At 42.2% G+C, this 17,962-nt stretch overlaps 1 protein-coding gene across 1 annotated transcript; it reads right to left on the bottom strand.

Annotated features, from left to right (window-relative positions):
• Positions 1 to 1,043: 1,043 nt before the first annotated feature.
• On the bottom strand, positions 1,044 to 14,282 carry LOC115125398 (zinc finger protein 330-like). The gene is made up of 10 exons (XM_029654904.2): positions 14,199 to 14,282; positions 13,643 to 13,788; positions 13,494 to 13,513; positions 13,047 to 13,117; positions 12,763 to 12,839; positions 5,308 to 5,434; positions 5,038 to 5,142; positions 4,735 to 4,781; positions 1,763 to 1,880; positions 1,044 to 1,432 (listed from the first exon to the last, which is right to left on the bottom strand). Exons 2-10 carry the CDS (start codon positions 13,760 to 13,762, stop codon positions 1,146 to 1,148), a joined length of 972 nt encoding a protein of 323 aa, XP_029510764.1. The 5' UTR covers positions 13,763 to 13,788; positions 14,199 to 14,282; the 3' UTR covers positions 1,044 to 1,145.
• Between the last annotated feature and the right edge of the window lie 3,680 nt (positions 14,283 to 17,962).

Raw genomic sequence — 17,962 nt, forward strand, 5'->3', positions numbered from 1 at the left:
TACTTTAATACGCTGAAAACCAACTTAAAAAGACACCAAAAACAATTTAGTCCAATCAATGTCGCAAAATATATGTGGCTGTCCTGTTTTCTGTCTGTGTGTGCGCAAGTAAAACTAAACATGGACTCACCCACTTGTAGAACACCAACCATCCTAATCTTTTTCATGTTGGCAGAATGGTCTATGGCTTTGTCATACAGTACACTTTTAGTTTGTTGTCATAGGCTACCTGGCTAAAAAGCTTGCTAGCCTAACGAACCAACTGAGTTAGCCAGCTAGTTAACATGAGCCTACATCTCAGGTCAGTGGCACAACATTCATTTATTGTTAGTTTACAATCATTGGCCTGTACAGAGAATTAAGTCAAAACCACAAGTCCAAATCCATGGCTTAAGAAAGGGACGGTTTTGTAAGCTAGTTACTGCAGGCCATCAACACAAGCAGACCAGAAACAGACATGTTTTTGTGAAAATGGCTTTTCTTAGAAAGTGATTTGATTGGTATGAAGCCAAATCCAAACTGGCCTCCTTTGGAGGGCATTTTGATCTACCGTTGAGCTCAGCAAACGCTAATTTAAAAAATATATATATCAAGGGAGGCCAAAAGCTTGCTAGCATCAATCAATCAAATGCTACGCTAACAACATGTCACACTCTTTTGGTCCAGACAGCATCAGATACATGGGCTACACATACGGAGACAGAAGGCTGCTGTTTCCCTCACTCTGATGATTTCTCTGGTGAGATTCCAGCCCTTTTGGAATTGACGGAACATTTTGAAAACCCTGAGAGACGAAAGATAAATGTTATTTTAAATGTTTTATTGGTCAAATATTTGGGGAAGCCTGGCTTCCCTTGGCATCCATGAATACAAGCCAATGTTAACTTATATTATTTTAGCCTAAGACTTAAAAAGGATATTTCACCAATGTTAGGCAGGAGCCATACAGAAGTTGACCGTCTTCTTAAAACACGCTAATGTCCAAATACAGAAACAATCAAGCAGTACACATATGGTGATGAACTATCACTTTAAACAGCTTATTACAGTGTACTGCAATGCATTGCACACACACTCCTTGTATATATCTAGTCCTCTTCTTTGGGAAGCGGAGAGGTGGAGATGTGATGGGAACCAACCTCCGTCTAGGGAACTGCTTCGATCACGGGGGTCCCTTCAATTTTAAGACCGGCCAGAGAGTCAGTTACCTCTTTCTCCTCCTCATCCTCATCATCCTCCTCCTCCTCATCCTCCTCCTCCTCCTCGTCGTCATCATCATCGTCATCTCCGCCATCGTCCTCCTGGTCTCCCTCTCCTCCTCCGGACGATGACACGTTCTTCCAGTAGGAGTCGTAGCCAGAGGCTCCATAACCTCCATAGCCGTAGCTATCCTCGTCAGCACCACTCTGTCGGCCAAACTTTGTCGTACGGGCTGCAGGGTGAGTACAGGAATACAGACATGAGCTGAGAATCTTGAGTACTAATCCCCATCCAGGGAGTGAATATATACAACAATTAAAAGGTGTTGAATGTGGCGGGATACATTTGAGGTTTAAGATCTGACATCTGCTACAAGAAAAGAGAGTATGAAAACGAGTGATTTGTAATGATGCAAAAATGACTCAATCAACAACTAAAATTATGATATTACATTATACATACAACTGCACTGCCAACAGTACTCAGTTTTCCTCTTAATGACTGAAGAGTTTTAATCCATGACTGACTTAAGCACTGATTAGATGTTAGATGGCAGACTCACTGGACATGCTGAGGTCCTTAGTCTCCTGGGTCTCATGGCCACACTTGGGGCAGGGAGGATTTTTACCCTTGTCCTGTTTGAACACCTTACTCTTCACATGGTCGTCACAGAAACAGGCCTGGGGAGGGAGAGACACAGTTCAACCCAAATGGGCCTTGTTACTATAGGTTACAGTCATGTGTCATATCCAGGAAATGTATTCAGCCATGACTGGAAGTGACTTTTCATAGCAGATTAGGAGAACATTTTTATTTTCGCTAACCCTAACCCTTTTCCTAACCTTAACCTAATTCTCCAAACCTGCTGCAAAAAAAGTAACCTCTAGTTGTAGCTGTATTCCACTTCAGAAGCCTGGTAAACGGGTACTTATTTACCGGAAAAATCGACTAATTTAACAGTGCAACTGGGAATCTACACATATCCCCCTGAACCAACACCCTTGCCTTGCCTTTCTTGCACTAACATGTGTCTTTTCTTACGAGCACCGACTGCTGATAGCTGCTTTAGGACTGATTATCTCACCTAGTTACCTTAAGACGAATGCACTCACTGTAATGCCAGGCGTACACGACAAGACTTTCAAAAATCCTAGCAATGTTGAGCCTCGAGCATTAAACAACCGTATTTCCTATAGTAAACCATCTGGCAGAGACGGGTGTCGACACACTATAAGATTCTTCACTTGGTCGGGAGGAATCTCCATACCACCCCGTCTCGCCAAAACAATGTGAATAGATTGTTAACGTAGCTAGCTACAACGAGCTGTGGCTCAAAGCAGCCTCATAAGTTCAGTCAGACATACACACTTGCCCTACAGTGTTGAAATATCTTGCCAATACATTTTGGACTGAATAACATTGGGTGTGAACTTCAGAGCTGTAACAATTTTACATTTGGGCTTAGGTTAAATGCAAGTGCAAACCAATACTAATAGTAGTTATCGCTCCTGCTCGAGCGAGTGCACATTCTGGGTGATGCGAATCAAGATCTTGGTCTTCTTCCCTGGCTAGCTCTCATTTGGCTATTGCCGATCGCCGTTCTCAAAACTGGTCGTGGTACATCTCACATTACAAGAGCGTTGCAGATTTTGTGCCGATAACAATCAAATACGGGATCGGTAGCCCTCAGATTGTGACTCTGACCTACTCACATTAAATGAGCGTCGGTGACAGCTACGAGTAAGCAACAACATGGGCATTTTGTCTCCGATCTCAAAAAGTTGTCTGGGACAGCTAAAACCAGGGCCAAAAATCATGTAGTGTACCGACGGCTCAAGTCGCTCTGGAGAAGAGCGTCTGCTAAATGCCTCAAATGTACATCTCTCGGTCAATGTGTACAGAGAGGCAACAGCGGTAACAAACAAACTGGTATGAGGAACAGTGGGAGAGAGACAATTGTTTACAACATAACACATTGTGTTGACTTAATGCCTTAAAAGTGTTCATAGCACTTGGATTTCTTCCCATTTTATTGTGTTACAAAGTGGGATTAAAAAAATATTGTATATTTTTCTCAACAACCAAATGTCTAACATTTAAGATGAATAGAAATGATAGTTGTTGCTTAAGTATCCAAGTCAATACATGTTAAAAATCACCTTTGGCAGCAATTACAGCTGGGTGTCTTCTTGGGTAAGTATCTAAGAGATTTACACACCTGGATTGTGCAATGTTCGCCCATTATTCTTTTCATAATTCCTCGAGCTCAGTCAATATTTTGGGGATCATGGCTAGACAACAATTTTCAAGTCTTGTCATAAATTTTCAGCAGATTTAAGTCAAAACTGTAACTTGGCCACTCAGGAACATTCACCGTCTTCTTGGTAAGCAACTCCATTGAAGAATTTGCCTTGTGTTGTAAGTTATTGTCCTGCTGAAAGGTGGATTTGTCTCCCAGAGTCTCTTGTAAAGCAGACTGAACCAGGTATTCCGCCAGGATTTTGTCTGTTCTTAGATCAGTGGTTCTCAATCCTGGTCCTGGGGACCCCGAGGGGCGGACATTTAGTTTTTAGCACTCAACAGCTGATTCAAATGATCAACTCACCATCAAGCTTTAATCATCCCGTTTCTTTTCACCCTGAAAACCTCCCTGGTATTTGCCGATGTCAAGCATACCCATACCATGATGCAGCCACCACCATGCTTGAAAATAAAGAGGCAGTTACTCAGTGATGTGTTGTGTCGGATAGCACGCCAAACACAAGGCATTGCATTTAGGCCAAAAAGTGAATTCCTTGGCCTTTTTTTCTTCAGTGCCTTGCTGCATACAATATGCACGTCTTGTAAATATTTTTATTCTGTATATTTGTATTCTTCTTTTCACTCTGCCGTTTAGTTCATTATTGTGGAGTCATTACTATGTTGATCCATCCTCAGTGCTTCCATCACAGCCATTCAACTGAAACTGTTTTGAATCACCAACGGCCTATTGGTAACATCCCTCAGCAGTTTCATTCCTTTCCTGCAGCTCTGTTCAGACAAGTGACTGCATCTTTGATGTGTCTGAGTGGTTTAATACATCATCCACAGCATAATTATTAACTTGACCATTCTTAAAGAGACATCCAAAGTCTGATTTGTTATTGTTACCCATCTACCAATCACTGCCCTTTATAAGGCTTTTGAAAAGCTCCTTGGTCTTTGTAGTTGAATCTGTGTTTGAAATTTGACTGAGGGACCGTACAGATGTTTTATGTATGCGGAACAGAGGGGTTAGTCATTCAAAAACCATGTCAACCCCTATTATTTCACACAGAGGGAGTCCATGTAACTCATTGTGTGATTTGTTAAGCCAAATGTTACTCCTGAGCTAATTTAGGATACTTCTCAATTGTATTAATCTTTTATTTTTTTTAAGTTAGAATAATTATTCCACTGACAGAGTATACTGACTAGATTGTTGACCAATTTTTTTTTTTTAAATCCATACTAAATCAGAACATTTAGGGGTATGAATACTTGGATCTCCATTACCTTGCAACGCAGGCAGGAGTGTTGTCCTAATCTGTTGCAGGAAGCACCTGAAATGAACATGGGGGAAAACACAGTATATATTAACACATGAAAATGTTTATTTAAAATCACTATAGCTAGGAGTTAATCTTTCTCTAAACTGTCAACTGGCAGAATGCCTACTTTTCTATATGTTACATGGTGTTCCTCATGGCTGCCAAAGTCTGCCCTGAGGCTAAACGTCAACAGGTTATAGTGTTGAAACCTCTTGATTTCTCATGAGCCAACACAATGTGGTTGATTGACGTGTGAGAAATTGCTCACATTTGTAAGTCTCTGCCTCCAGGACTTGGCAACTGGCTTGGTGCTCAAACTGGTCATCCTCACACAGGAAGTTGTGGCAGAAGGAGCAACGGTATACCCTTCCCCCTGTGTCAGATAGGAAAAAAGGGGGAATGATTACAAAAGGGACACAAGGTGGATGGCAACAAGCATTTGGGTGCATGTATTGACATAAAAAAAAGCAAATTATAGGCCTCGTTTAGTTTTGCAGACCAGGCAGGTTGGATAATATTATAAAATGGCATAATTTACCATGGTCCCATACACAGCGTTCACACTCGATACAGTCGGCATCCATGAGAGGACATGTGCAAGCGTGGGTACTGAGGCACTTTCTCCCGTGGCACACCCAGGCCTCACAGAAGTCACACACGGCCCCCTTGTGGACAGAGACAGCATCTCACATTACACATATCATAAAGACATCCAATGATAAACTCATGACTGTGGACAATCTGGGCACATATCACAATGTTAAATAGATGTAGGTCTTTACCAGGGGTGTATTCATTACGTCTTGCAACGGAAACCATTTGCAAATTAAGAACCAAACGGAAGCAAACAGAGCAAACAAAACGTTGAGGGAACTACCTTCAATTTGTGCAATAGAAACAAAACATTTTTCATTTGGAGTTGTAGTGGCTTCCTTTAGTCTTTACCATAGCCACTGCCCAAGCCTGAAGCGGGGTTGTTTGGTACGCATACAGTCCACAGTCAAGGTTTCCAAACGGCCAAACATTCAATGACATCCAGGGATATGGTGCAACAAAAATGTTTATTCTTCTTATATCTAACAAATAAGTGATTCTCCAATCAACTTGAAGCATAGAATACTTTATATGGAAAATACATATTATGACCTGTCTGTATGTCTGTATGGTCAAAAAACTATACCGCTCCCGCATCTAGCAAGGACCCCCCCCCCCCCCCCCGAAGGCCCAACTTCCTGCCTTTATCCTAACACACTTACCACAATACAATGAATAGGCAAGAGGGGGCCAAAAACTAAGTTACACTAACAACAAATGAATATATCTCAATCAGGTAAATATAAATCATAAAGGTACGTACCTAATATTTCATCATTTACATTAATATTTAATATATTTACACAAATATACATGGAGCTCCATATGTTCGGTCTTTTATACAAATATATCCGAATCGGCTCTAACATACCGGCCCCTAATTGTTGACTGCACTGAATGCACAACAATTACTTAAAATTCAAACGTAGAGCCAATACACAAAACATTCTATACCAGAGCACTATTACAGTTCATAGCTATATACAAATATACAAGGTGCCATATAGGAAAATAGTCCATAGATCTCAGTCTGAGTTGAAGTGTAAAGGTGTTCAACTTCGAAAAATGTCAAGAGTTTGACGTCCAAAAATGTATGACATCAAAGAATGTAAGAGTACGACGAATCAGAGGTGCACGTGATTCTAAGATGGAGCACTGTGTGTGTGTGTGTGTCACTCCGTCGCCTCAAGGAGCAGACAGAGTTTATTGATAGGTCTCTGTAAGATATTGGTCTTAGTCTTAACCATGACGCTCCGGACAAGACCTTTGGCCCCTGGCAAAGCCTCCACCACACGCCCCATTAGCCAAGAGTTCCTTGGGGCATTGTCATCGACGATGACCACGAGGTCACCAGGACTGAAGTTTCTCTTAGTTTTGTTCCACTTGTTCCGCTCCTGCATAAGTGGAAGATACTCCCTGATCCATCTCTTCCAGAAGAGGTCAGTGATAGATTGTACTTGCTTCCATCTCCTTCATGAGTATAGGTCGCTTCTCTGGAATAGTCCTGGTGGCAGGACTGGCTTAGTTTTCAGATGAAGCAGATGGTTCGGAGTCAGGGGTTCTAGATCGTTAGGGTAATTTGTTACAGTAGTGATTGGTCTGTCGTTCATAATCGCCTCAACTTCACACAAGGCTGTCTGCAAAGCCTCATCATCCAGTACTTGCTCTTTAAGGACTGAATAGAGGATCTTTTTCACCAGTCGGATCAACCTCTCCCATACCCCCCCATGGTGGGCTCCAGAGGGAGGGTTGAATGACCATGTCACTCCTTCCTTCAGTAATTAATTTTGAATCTTGTTGTGATCCAGCTCTTTCATAGCTTCTCCTAGCTCTCTGTGTGTTCCAACAAAGTTGGTGCCATTGTCTGTTCTGATACTTGTTACTGGGCCCCTTCGACAGATGAACCTGCGCAGGGCATTGATGCAGGAATCAGTATCCAGATAACTAGCAACTTCTAGATGGACAGCTCGACTCACAAGGCAAGTAAAGATCACACCATAACGCTTCACATGAACGCGGCCTCGCTTCACCTCTATGGGGCCGAAATAATCTATGCCCACATGGGTGAAAGGCGGCAAATCAGGTGACACCCGATCTTGTGGAAGGTCGGCCATCTTCTGTTCTCCAGCTCTAGCTTGCATCCGCCTGCAAAAGACACAGCTCTTAAGGATCCTCCTTGCTAAAGAGTTGGCACAGGGTATCCAATATCGCTGGTGAAGTCTAGAAAGCATTTGACCTCTCCCAGAGTGGCCAACCTGCTCATGGATGTGTAGTAAGATCAGTCTAGAGATGTAGGAGTCTTTGGGCAGGATCATAGGATTCTTTAGTTCCGTAGGCATAGCAGCTTTGCTTAACCTTCCTCCTACTCTCAGAATGCCATCGTCAATAATTGGATCAAGCTTACAGATTTTGAGCCACTTCTCTTGGCACATTGTTTCCCTTTCACAACTAGTGCAATTTCTTGTTGAAAGTGCTGTCGTTGTTCAAATCGGATGATGACCTTTTCTGCTTCATATAGGTCATCCACAGACAGACTTTCTTTTCCAAACGTCAGTTTGAACTTGTCAATTTGTTCCTTCAGTGAGTTTGTCAGACTCTGATCTGGTCTTGGATCGGTTTGAGAGAGAATTTTCCTTTTCTGGCTTAACTGTAGAAGACGTTTCTTCAGTTTCAGGATCCAGGCAACTGCTTTCTTCAAGCTGTTCCATGTTGAATAGTACTCAATCAGTTTGTTGGTTGGACTCTTTTCTTCCACACTTGTATGGTTTACGATTACATCTTTTCTCACCTCTGGATCATCCGGAGGGATGGAGCCAAGCTCCTCGGGGACTTTCGGCCATTGAGTTTGTTTTCTCCAGGAATTCTGGTTCTTTACGCCATCTTTGAGTTCAGGAACATTTCAACATGTAATCCTCGAGGCATCATCGGCTGGGTTGTGTTTTGAGTTCAAATACCTCCACTGTTTTGCTTTCGATAGGTCACGGATCATACCAACCCTATTAGCCACAAAGGTATGGAATCTCTTGGTATCATTGCGGATGTATTTTAGCACAGACTGGCTGTCCATCCAAAAAGTTGACTCCTCAAGTTCAATCTGGAGCTCCAACCTTAACATCCTGTCCACTCGCACTGCCAATGTTGCTGCAGCAAGTTCCAGTCTGGGGATTGTCATCTGCTTGAGTGGAGTCACTCTTGATTTCCCCAGTATGAATGCAATGTGAACCTTTTCCATACCGTTTGTGAACCTAAGGTAACTTGCCGTGCCATAACCTTGTTCACTTGCATCACCGAAGTGATGCAGCTGTGCAGTCTTGACTTGACCAAAGTTCACAGGCATCATACACCTGTATCTGGAATCTGGAGAGCTGGTCCAGCTCTGAGAGCCATCTCTGCCATGAAATAGAGTGTTCTTCAGGGATGACTTCGTCCCATCCACACTTTAGCTTGCAGAGCACTTGAAGAATTTGCTTTGCCTTTAATACAAATGGGGCGAGGAAACCTAATGGATCATTTACGCCAATCAGGAGTTCGACGTCGGCGTCAATTTCCTTCAAGTTCAACTGAACTTCTTTCAGGTATGGCCACCTTTTGAGATCTTTCTGAGTGGGAATATTCTCTCTTGTCACTGGGATCTTATTTTGGGTGTAGACCTTTGGTAATGCAAGAAATGTGTCACCTTCCACATTGCCAATCTCTAATCCAGATATCTCAAAGCTCTTGGTAGGACTCTCCTGCCCCATTGTGCGTAGCAGAATTTCAGTCTCACTGCCTTTAGCTTGCAACTGCCTCATGAGTCTCTCCGTACAAAATGTTGCTGAGCTACCAGAATCGAGAAATGCATAGGTTAACGTAGACTTGCTTCCATTTGCCATCTTTACTTGTACTGGCACAATCGCAAGTGCACAATCTGTACCGGCCCCGGTATCTTCACCAGCTTCCAGTGAAACAAGAGCACTGCTGACAGTCTCCTCCCGCTTTACTGCTACACCCCTCGTATCTGCCTTCAGAGATCTAAATCTCTCTCTTCCTTCAATGTGCAGGATAGTGGGGTGCCTTCTTTGACATTTCTGACAGGTCATCCTTCTTTTACATTCTTTGCTTAAGTGTCCTCTCATCAAACAGCCAAAACAAAGGCCTTTTTGATCTCAGAAACTCAACCTTGGCTTCGTGTGGCTGTGCCTTCACCTGTTAGCAGTCGACCAGGAAATGCTCACCAGCGCAAAATACACATGAGATACTGGGAGCATCAGAAGGGTAGGCGCCTGGTTTCTTGATTTTGAATGTTTGTTCTTTTAGAGGTTTTTCCGAGTTACAATCTGCCACTACATCTACTGCAGTGGCAAAGCTGCTTCCCCTACTCTTGGATTTGAACTGCTGTTTAAAGTCAGCTTTTGTTTTGGTTTTAAAAACCTTTTTGATGGTCAGGGGATCTTGGATATCTCCGTACAACGGATCCTGCAGTATTTTGGCCTGTTTTTCCATGAACGTCACAAGGTCACTGAACTGGGCCTTCAGGTGGCTTCTCTCTAAACTATCACATGCCGTAGACCTCCATTTTTCCCTTAGTTTGTAGGGAAGTTTTGACATGATCAACTTTATGTTGGAGGGAAGATTAAGCTCTTCCATGTTCTGTAGGTCTTGCATAGCGTTACAGCATCCTCTAAGATAGAGTGCATAATAGCCACCCAGTCCCTTTCCATCATCCGGTTTGATGTTTATCCAGTTCCAAGCTTTTTCCATGTAAGCAGTGGTGACTTTGATTTCATTGCCAAAGTGTTCCTTTAACAACCTCTTAGCCTCTGCATAGCCTCTTCTGGCTTCCATATGCAGACAACTACGGACCAGATCCTTGGGCTGACCAGAGGTGTACTGTTCCAGGTAATAGAGCCTATCCTGGTGACTGCTCGTCTTATCTTCTATTCCATGCTCAAATGCACGCATAAATGGCCTAAAGTTTAGAGGATCACCGTCAAACATGGGTATCTCCCTAACAGGGAGTGTGGCCTGTTTGTGCTGTAGTACAAGGAGGTCAGCAATTTCATTCTGCCTTTGCATGACAGTAGAGAGGTTATCATGGATGGTATTATGGCTGATACCCGCAGTGTTGATTCTGTGTTGATTGCTAGACCTTGATGTTGGCTGCTGAAGGGTGTGGTTTATGACTGTTTTCTGAATAGGTTTTGATGGCTTTGTGGTCGGTTGTTGTAAAACTCTTTGTAGTGGGGTCTTTGTAACTGCACCTAATGCAGCAAACTCAACAGGTGATGGTTCAGGTTCCTTATAGACCTCGGGTTCCTGGTTCTCATAATAAGAGTTCATTCCATCTTCTTTGGCTTAGAAAATGGGCTGCCACAGAATGGGATTGAGAAGTTGACTCAACACTCTCCAGAACCTTCAGTTTGGCATTATATGCTGCTATGTCTGTTTCCAGTGCCATTTTTTCCATCCTAACATTCAGTTGAGCTTTCTGTTCCAGTTGAGCTTTCTCAACTGGAACAACAGTGCATGCTTGTCCTGTAATGATGCTTGGCGAGCTAATAGAGCTGCTCGTTCTGCCTCAGCTTTTAGGCGTGCAGAGGACACTGAGGAAGCAGTTTTAGAAGACTTCGTTTTACTTGATGTTTTTGACACATTGGAAATGCTGTCGTGTGGTTCAATGAGCGTTTGTGGCTCAATTTCAGCTTTTTTCCATATTTCCACCTCTTTCAGGAAATGTTCATAAGTTCTCATTCTTGGTTGATAATAGTTAATGCTCTCCTGTTCGTCCTCTGTGACCAGCTCTAGCACAGAATTATGAGCATTCTTAAAGTCATTGAGAACAGCATGAAATGCTTCAAGACTCTCATCCACAGTTTCAATGTTTCCTCCATCAACAAGGGCTTTTATTTCATTCATTTTGCGTGTACACACTCCAAGTTTGCCTCTCCGGGCTGCATAGAGTGAATTTAGATGCTCCTCTGCCCTCTCCAGTGGAGTCTTATTTGGGATTTCATCCTCCATCATTCACTTTTAGTTCACTCAATTTACAATGACAGTTGTTGGTTTTTGATTGTTAAACGTAATGCCCCTTTAGACCTCCTTTAATGCTTTAAAACACAGTCCTCCATTTCAGCATATTGACCCATTTTGAATTGAACATGTGCAAGTTCGGCATTTTAGATGCGTTTTAAACATTTCATCCCATTATAAGTTGTCCCTTTAATGACGTTTAAACACGCAGTATCTTTAGATCCTTAGATTGCATTCGTTGCGTTGATGCATTGCATTTCCACGTTAGGTCAAATATTAGACATAAGATTAGGCTACATTGTGCGTAGGATCTCAGTGTTTCCCAAACTTAAACTTCTTAATTGTTTTCACAGCGCGGTCTTTTGAATTCCATTCCCAAGTTTATCAGACATTCAACTTAAAAGCACATTTGCGCTTCCATAATATGCATGATCAAACGATCGCATTGAACAGGGCAGCTCATTCATTCGCAGTGGTTACTCACGGCTGGCGAATTCTAGGAGTTCAAATCCTTCCAAGCGAGCTGTCCTTAAGATCCGAATGCAATTACAAATAGAACAATATCCAGTGCGTGTCCGAACCGGAGATTTCCTTCCGATAGTAATCCTTCACGAAGTTTTTTGACTTGAATGTAGTGGCTTCCTTTAGTCTTTACCATAGCCACTGCCCAAGCCTGAAGCGGGGTTGTTTGGTACGCATACAGTCCACAGTCAAGGTTTCCAAACGGCCAAACATTCAATGACATCCAGGGATATGGTGCAACAAAAATGTTTATTCTTCTTATATCTAGAATCTAGTGATTCTCCAATCAACTTGAAGCATAGAATACTTTATATGGAAAATACATATTATGACCTGTCTGTATGGTCAAAAAACTATACCGCTCCCGCATCTAGCAAGGACTCCCCCCCGAAGGCCCAACTTCCTGCCTTTATCCTAACACACTTACCACAATACAATGAATAGGCAAGAGGGGGGGCCAAAAACTAAGTTACACTAACAACAAATGAATACATCTCAATCAGGTAAATATAAATCATAAAGGTACGTACCTAATATTTCATCATTTACATTAATATATATACACAAATATACATTGACCTCCATATGTTCGGTCTTTTATACAAATATGTCCGAATCGGCTCTAACAGGAGTAAATGGTTACAATTGCAGAACGTTTTGCAACAGAATCAGCATAATGAATACACCCCATGGTCATATTCACTAGAAACCAAAGGAGGCAAACTATCGGGGACTCCCTGAATTTGACCGATAAGAAACACTTGTTTTCCATTGTGAAACGTTTTGCTATGGTGTGCATTAATGATTACTACTGAGTATTTATTACTCCCATCTCAATAAAGTTTTTCAAACGGCTCTCATTTCTTACCACCATGCCCATTCCCGTAGCGTGGATCCCTGGGTGCTTGATGACACAGTCTGATGACTTCATGCATTTGGTTTTGCCTTTAGTTGGAATACAGGAAGACAGTAATTCACCACAACATAATACATGGTTCTTGCACTCCTATACGAACATCTTACATGTAACATTGTGCAATATATTTCTTTGCCACTTGAGGAGATAAATCAAGTTGTTTCGAATTAAGTTGGCCTCAAAGAGGATTTTAAAATCAGAAACATGCTATGCGTCACAATTTATCTTTGACTCACCACATTGACCGCACTGGGGCAGCTTCTGAACGTTTGCACAGAAGTAGCAGAAAGCTCTGTTCTTCTGCCGTCTTGGGTGTCATTGAAACAGGGGAACAAAGTGTCAAAGCCTCCATCACCTGTAGATTATAGTTGCTAATAAAGAAATAAGGCATCTTGTTCAAATAGTTGAATGGGTTCACACAATTTAACCTTTATTTAACTAGGCAACTCAGTTAAGAACAAATTCTTATTTACAATGACGGCCCACCCCGGCCAAACCCTAACGAAGCTGGGCCAATGGGCCTCCCAATCACGTCTGGTTGTGATACAGTCTGGAATTGAACCAGGGTCTGTAGTAGTGAGATGCAGTGCCTTAGGCCGCTTCGCCACTCGGGAACCCCAATGTTAGCTAGTTAAGTTATCCATTAAGATGAATGTAAAACATATTGATTGAAGATGTCTTACCTCTGGCATTTGTCACATTCCTGCAACACCAGATGAGGACTGCAGTAAGTATGAGGACTACAGTAAGTACTAGGGAAATGATCATGATTTACAGTCATTGTTAGCTATCCATTTCATGTTGTGATGAGAACATGTATATTATTCCATACCATTGCTGAATTGCAAGGGGACTTTGCAACGTCAACAAAGCCCTTGTTGGCTCGAGTCTGTTTCTCCCGTTCCTTGCGGTTCTCTGCCTTCTTGCGTGCGCCAGTCTTCTTTTTCGGCATCTTTCAGTTTCAGTAGCTGGCTTTACCTGAAGGCATGTGGGGATTAGCAAACCATAGCTATAACTAACCAACCAACCAAGCCAGCTCAGTCAAGATGTGGCATCACATCTTGACATACCTAACACACCATTAGTCTAGGTCCTTACGAAAATATAAATGTTGTAAAACTGTATTAGCTAGTTAACTAGGTATCTACGTGAAAAAAATGATGAAAAAAGCAGTTATTTAGCTATCTATCTGCTTAGCGTTACTGTACGTGTGCTGAGCAACACGGTTCAAACACGCGCTAACTAGCTTGACTACATGGAAATACCAGATGCAGCAACGACATGTAATAGAATGTAATTGTATAATTAACAGATAAAAGCCTTAACCGACATGTGCTGTTTATATATTTTTTAACACATTATAACCCAAAATGTAAAGAAAGACTTACCAGGAATGTTGCAATCCACGGCTTGCTCAGATGAAAACGGAAGTTACAGAACGGATATTTAGTCCGACTGAGTATTCTCGCCTGAATTGTGATTCGCCTTTTCGTTCCGATGTGAGTTCCTATATTTCTATTGTACATGAATTTCCCTTGCGCTCAATGAAATGTTATATCAAAGTATGAATTGTATATTACATTTACATTTAAGTCATTTAGCAGACGCTCTTATCCAGAGCGACTTACAAATTGGTGCATTCACCTTATGACATCCAGTGGAACAGCCACTTTACAATAGTGCATCTAAATCTTTTAAGGGGGGGTGAGAAGGATTACTTTATCCTATCCTAGGTATTCCTTAAAGAGGTGGGGTTTCAGGTGTCTCCGGAAGGTGGTGATTGACTCCGCTGTCCTGGTATATAACATCATGGTTTGGCCAATTAAGGCTGTTATTATCAACGCTAGTTCAAAAATACATACTTTTTTATTTATATTGTATTCTGAAGGCACTTCAGTCACCTGCCACCATGACCCATGAATATTGTTAAAATTAATTGGGCTTTACCAAAGAAGCCTTTGCAATGTTTCTTTCTGTAACTTGAACTACGGTGAATGGGTAACACAATGCCCCAGAAGATGGCAGTAAACCATTCTTTTCATCACACATGCTTGAGGTCTTGGAGGTTTCTTTAGCCTTATCAATCAGTGGAGGCTGGTGGGAGGAGCTATAGGAGGGCGGGCTCATTGTTATGGCTGGAATAAAATGAATGGTATCAAACACATCACACATATGGAAACCATATGTTTGCCTCATTCCATTCCAGCCATTACAGTGAGCCTATCTTCCTATAGCTCCTCCCACCAGCCTCCTGTTAACAGAATTTATAACGGTTGAAGATAAATAATTAAATAACTCTACCCGGAAACTTAATTATTAGGGATTAGAGGTTATGTAGCATAGACAAGGGGTAATGAAAGATGATAAACATAAGTCCAAATAGGTTGGACAGGGGAAGAGAGGAATGTATGTGTGTGCCGAAAGAAAGTAAAGAGAATCCTTAATGAACTTGTTTGAACCGACCTGACTAGAACCCTGGGGAGATAGGACAGAGAGGACCCCTCCCGGTTTGGAACTGGGGAATGGAACTGTCAGTTGGGTAGTGATCAACTGAAGAGAAGTAGATAGGATAGGAACCGACCTGACTAGAACTCTGGGGAGATAGGACAGAGAGGACCCCTCCCGGTTTGGAACTGTCAGTTGGGTAGTGATCAACTGAAGAGAAGTAGATAGGATAGGAACCGACCTGACTAGAACTCTGGGGAGATAGGACAGAGAGGACCCCTCCCGGTTTGGAACTGGGGAATGGAACTGTCAGTTGGGTAGTGATCAACTGAAGAGAAGTAGATAGGATAGCTAACCTCCTGTTAGTGTGTATGTATGTGCGTAGGTTAATAAGAGAATGTTATAAAAGGAACATCTTTGTATATGCACGGGAGAGCTCTCGCGAATAAAATTGGATTTGACTAATTGTGAGTTGGGAATTCTGTTTCATTTAAACCAGAACTTTACACACTCTGGGTTGCAGACCTATAAAGATAATTTACATTTATGAACATTGATTACAGAATTCCACAACACCTCCTCTGATGTCAATGTTTTACACCAGTAGTTCTCTGTACCCTCCCCCCAACCCCATTTTGTACCTCAATATTATCTGATAGGGGGACAGAAACATTGATGGCTGATGGTGGAACAGTATCTGCGTAAGAACTATACAGGGGAATGTATGATGGAGGCACTAACCCCTGTTCTGCAGCCAGGAATGAGTGAATGTTTCACTGTATCCAGGACAACATAGGCTAACTGCAGTGGTGCAAAACAAGATCTCGCCATTATAACACAATGGATCAGCAAGGCCCTTGGAACTTAAGTCTATCGCTTAAGGATACACCACTTTTTTCCAATTTTCTTCTAAAATGACATATGCATCTCTGTGGTTATTATAAGAGTGCTGGAGTCAGGAATCTCCTAGTCCAAGATATCCAACCATCAAATCTTGGATGAGCTACTGGGTGTGCAGGCTTTTGTTCCGGACCAAATAACCTGTGTAGTTGCTAATGCTACTGACAGTATTGACAACATTGACATGCTTGGCAGTCTTGATACAACATTTTTAACAAAATTGCGATGGTTTATTGGATCAGTCTAACACGTTGCACATGCACTGCTGCCAACTTGTGGACAAAATCGAAATTGCACCTTGGCTGGAATAATACATGATGGCCTTTCTCTTGCATTTCAAAGATGATTTTGGCAGTAAATCAATGTTTTTTTTCCCCTTTGTATTATCTTTTACCAGATCTATTCTGTTATATTCTCCTACATTCCTTTCACATTTCCACAAAGTTCAAAGTGTTTCCTTTCAAATGGTACCAAGAATATGCATATCCTTGCTTCATTTACATTTACATTTAAGTCATTTAGCAGACGCTCTTATCCAGAGCGACTTAGATTTGGGTATGTCATTTTAGAAGAAAATTGGTTATGTTGTACTTAATTCTGTGCTGATTAACTTCTCATTACAAATGTCCAGGGGGCCTTTTCCTATCTTTCCGACATACGATTGGCTCCTATGATTTGAGCCGCCTACCACTGGCCTTCACAATTCACTTAAGCATGTATCAAAATCACAATCACCCACACAACCCCCTCAACCCTGTTTCGAGCGACCAAGAGATTATTCTATCAATGCCTTGAAGACCAATATTGACCTCTAGGTCAGTTGCTCTAGGTGGGTTGCCTGCCTTTCCTCTATTTTCCTCTCTTCTCGGATACAGATAAACAGAAATGTTATAGCAACGTTCCATCAACATTTTAAAGACCAATATAAACCTCTTCAGTAGTGCTGGTGTGTTGCCTACTCGCCTTTCCTCTATTTCCCTCTCGCCGTTAATACAGATGAACTAAGATATTAGAGCGTTTAGTAATCGCTTCAAATCAGAGACCATGAAGAGACATTATATATTGGAAATGAGGGTTTCAGTTTCTCTACATTCCAAATGGCAGCCTATTCCCTGTATAGTGCACCATGGCCCATAGGGTTCTGTTCAAAGGTAGCACACTATGTAGGGAATAGGGTGCTATTTGGGATGCCACCTGTCCCTCTGGTGCTGAGTGAGCAAACTGTCATCTCAGCCTGTGCTGTGTGGATGTGTGAGTCTCGAAACTGGGCAGTTTGTTTTGCTCCTCTCTCTCCTCGTGTAACGGATGTGAAACGGCTAGCTAGTTAGCGGTGGTGCGCATTAAATAGCATTTCAATCAGTGACGTCACTTGCTCTGAGACCTTGAAGTAGTGGTTCCCCTTGCTCTGCAAGGGCCGCGGCTTTTGTGGAGCGATGGGTAACGATGCTTCGTGGGTGACTGTTGTTGATGTGTGCAGAGGGTCCCTGGTTCGAGCCCGGGTATGGGCGAGGGGATGGTCTAAAGTTATACTGTTACACTCGCTCTCACCTCTCCCCGCTTTCCAACTGTCACTCTGTTTTTCTATCCTCTGTCTCTGTGTGAAATTGGCTGTTTTGCTCATTCTTTCACTCTTCTGTCTCTCCCTCCACCCCTCTCTGCCTTAATTTTTCTCCTAGCTTGTATTTTCTCAAACCCAATTTCTTGATTGAGGACTCTCTTTCTCTATCTCAATCAATCAAATTCCAATTTGTTTTATGAAGTCCTTTTTACATCAACAGTTGTCACAAAGTGCCTGTACAGACACTAA

The sequence above is a fragment of the Oncorhynchus nerka genome, linkage group LG11 (genome assembly GCF_034236695.1).
Source record: "Oncorhynchus nerka isolate Pitt River linkage group LG11, Oner_Uvic_2.0, whole genome shotgun sequence".
In the NCBI taxonomy this organism is placed as follows: Eukaryota; Metazoa; Chordata; class Actinopteri; order Salmoniformes; family Salmonidae; genus Oncorhynchus; species Oncorhynchus nerka.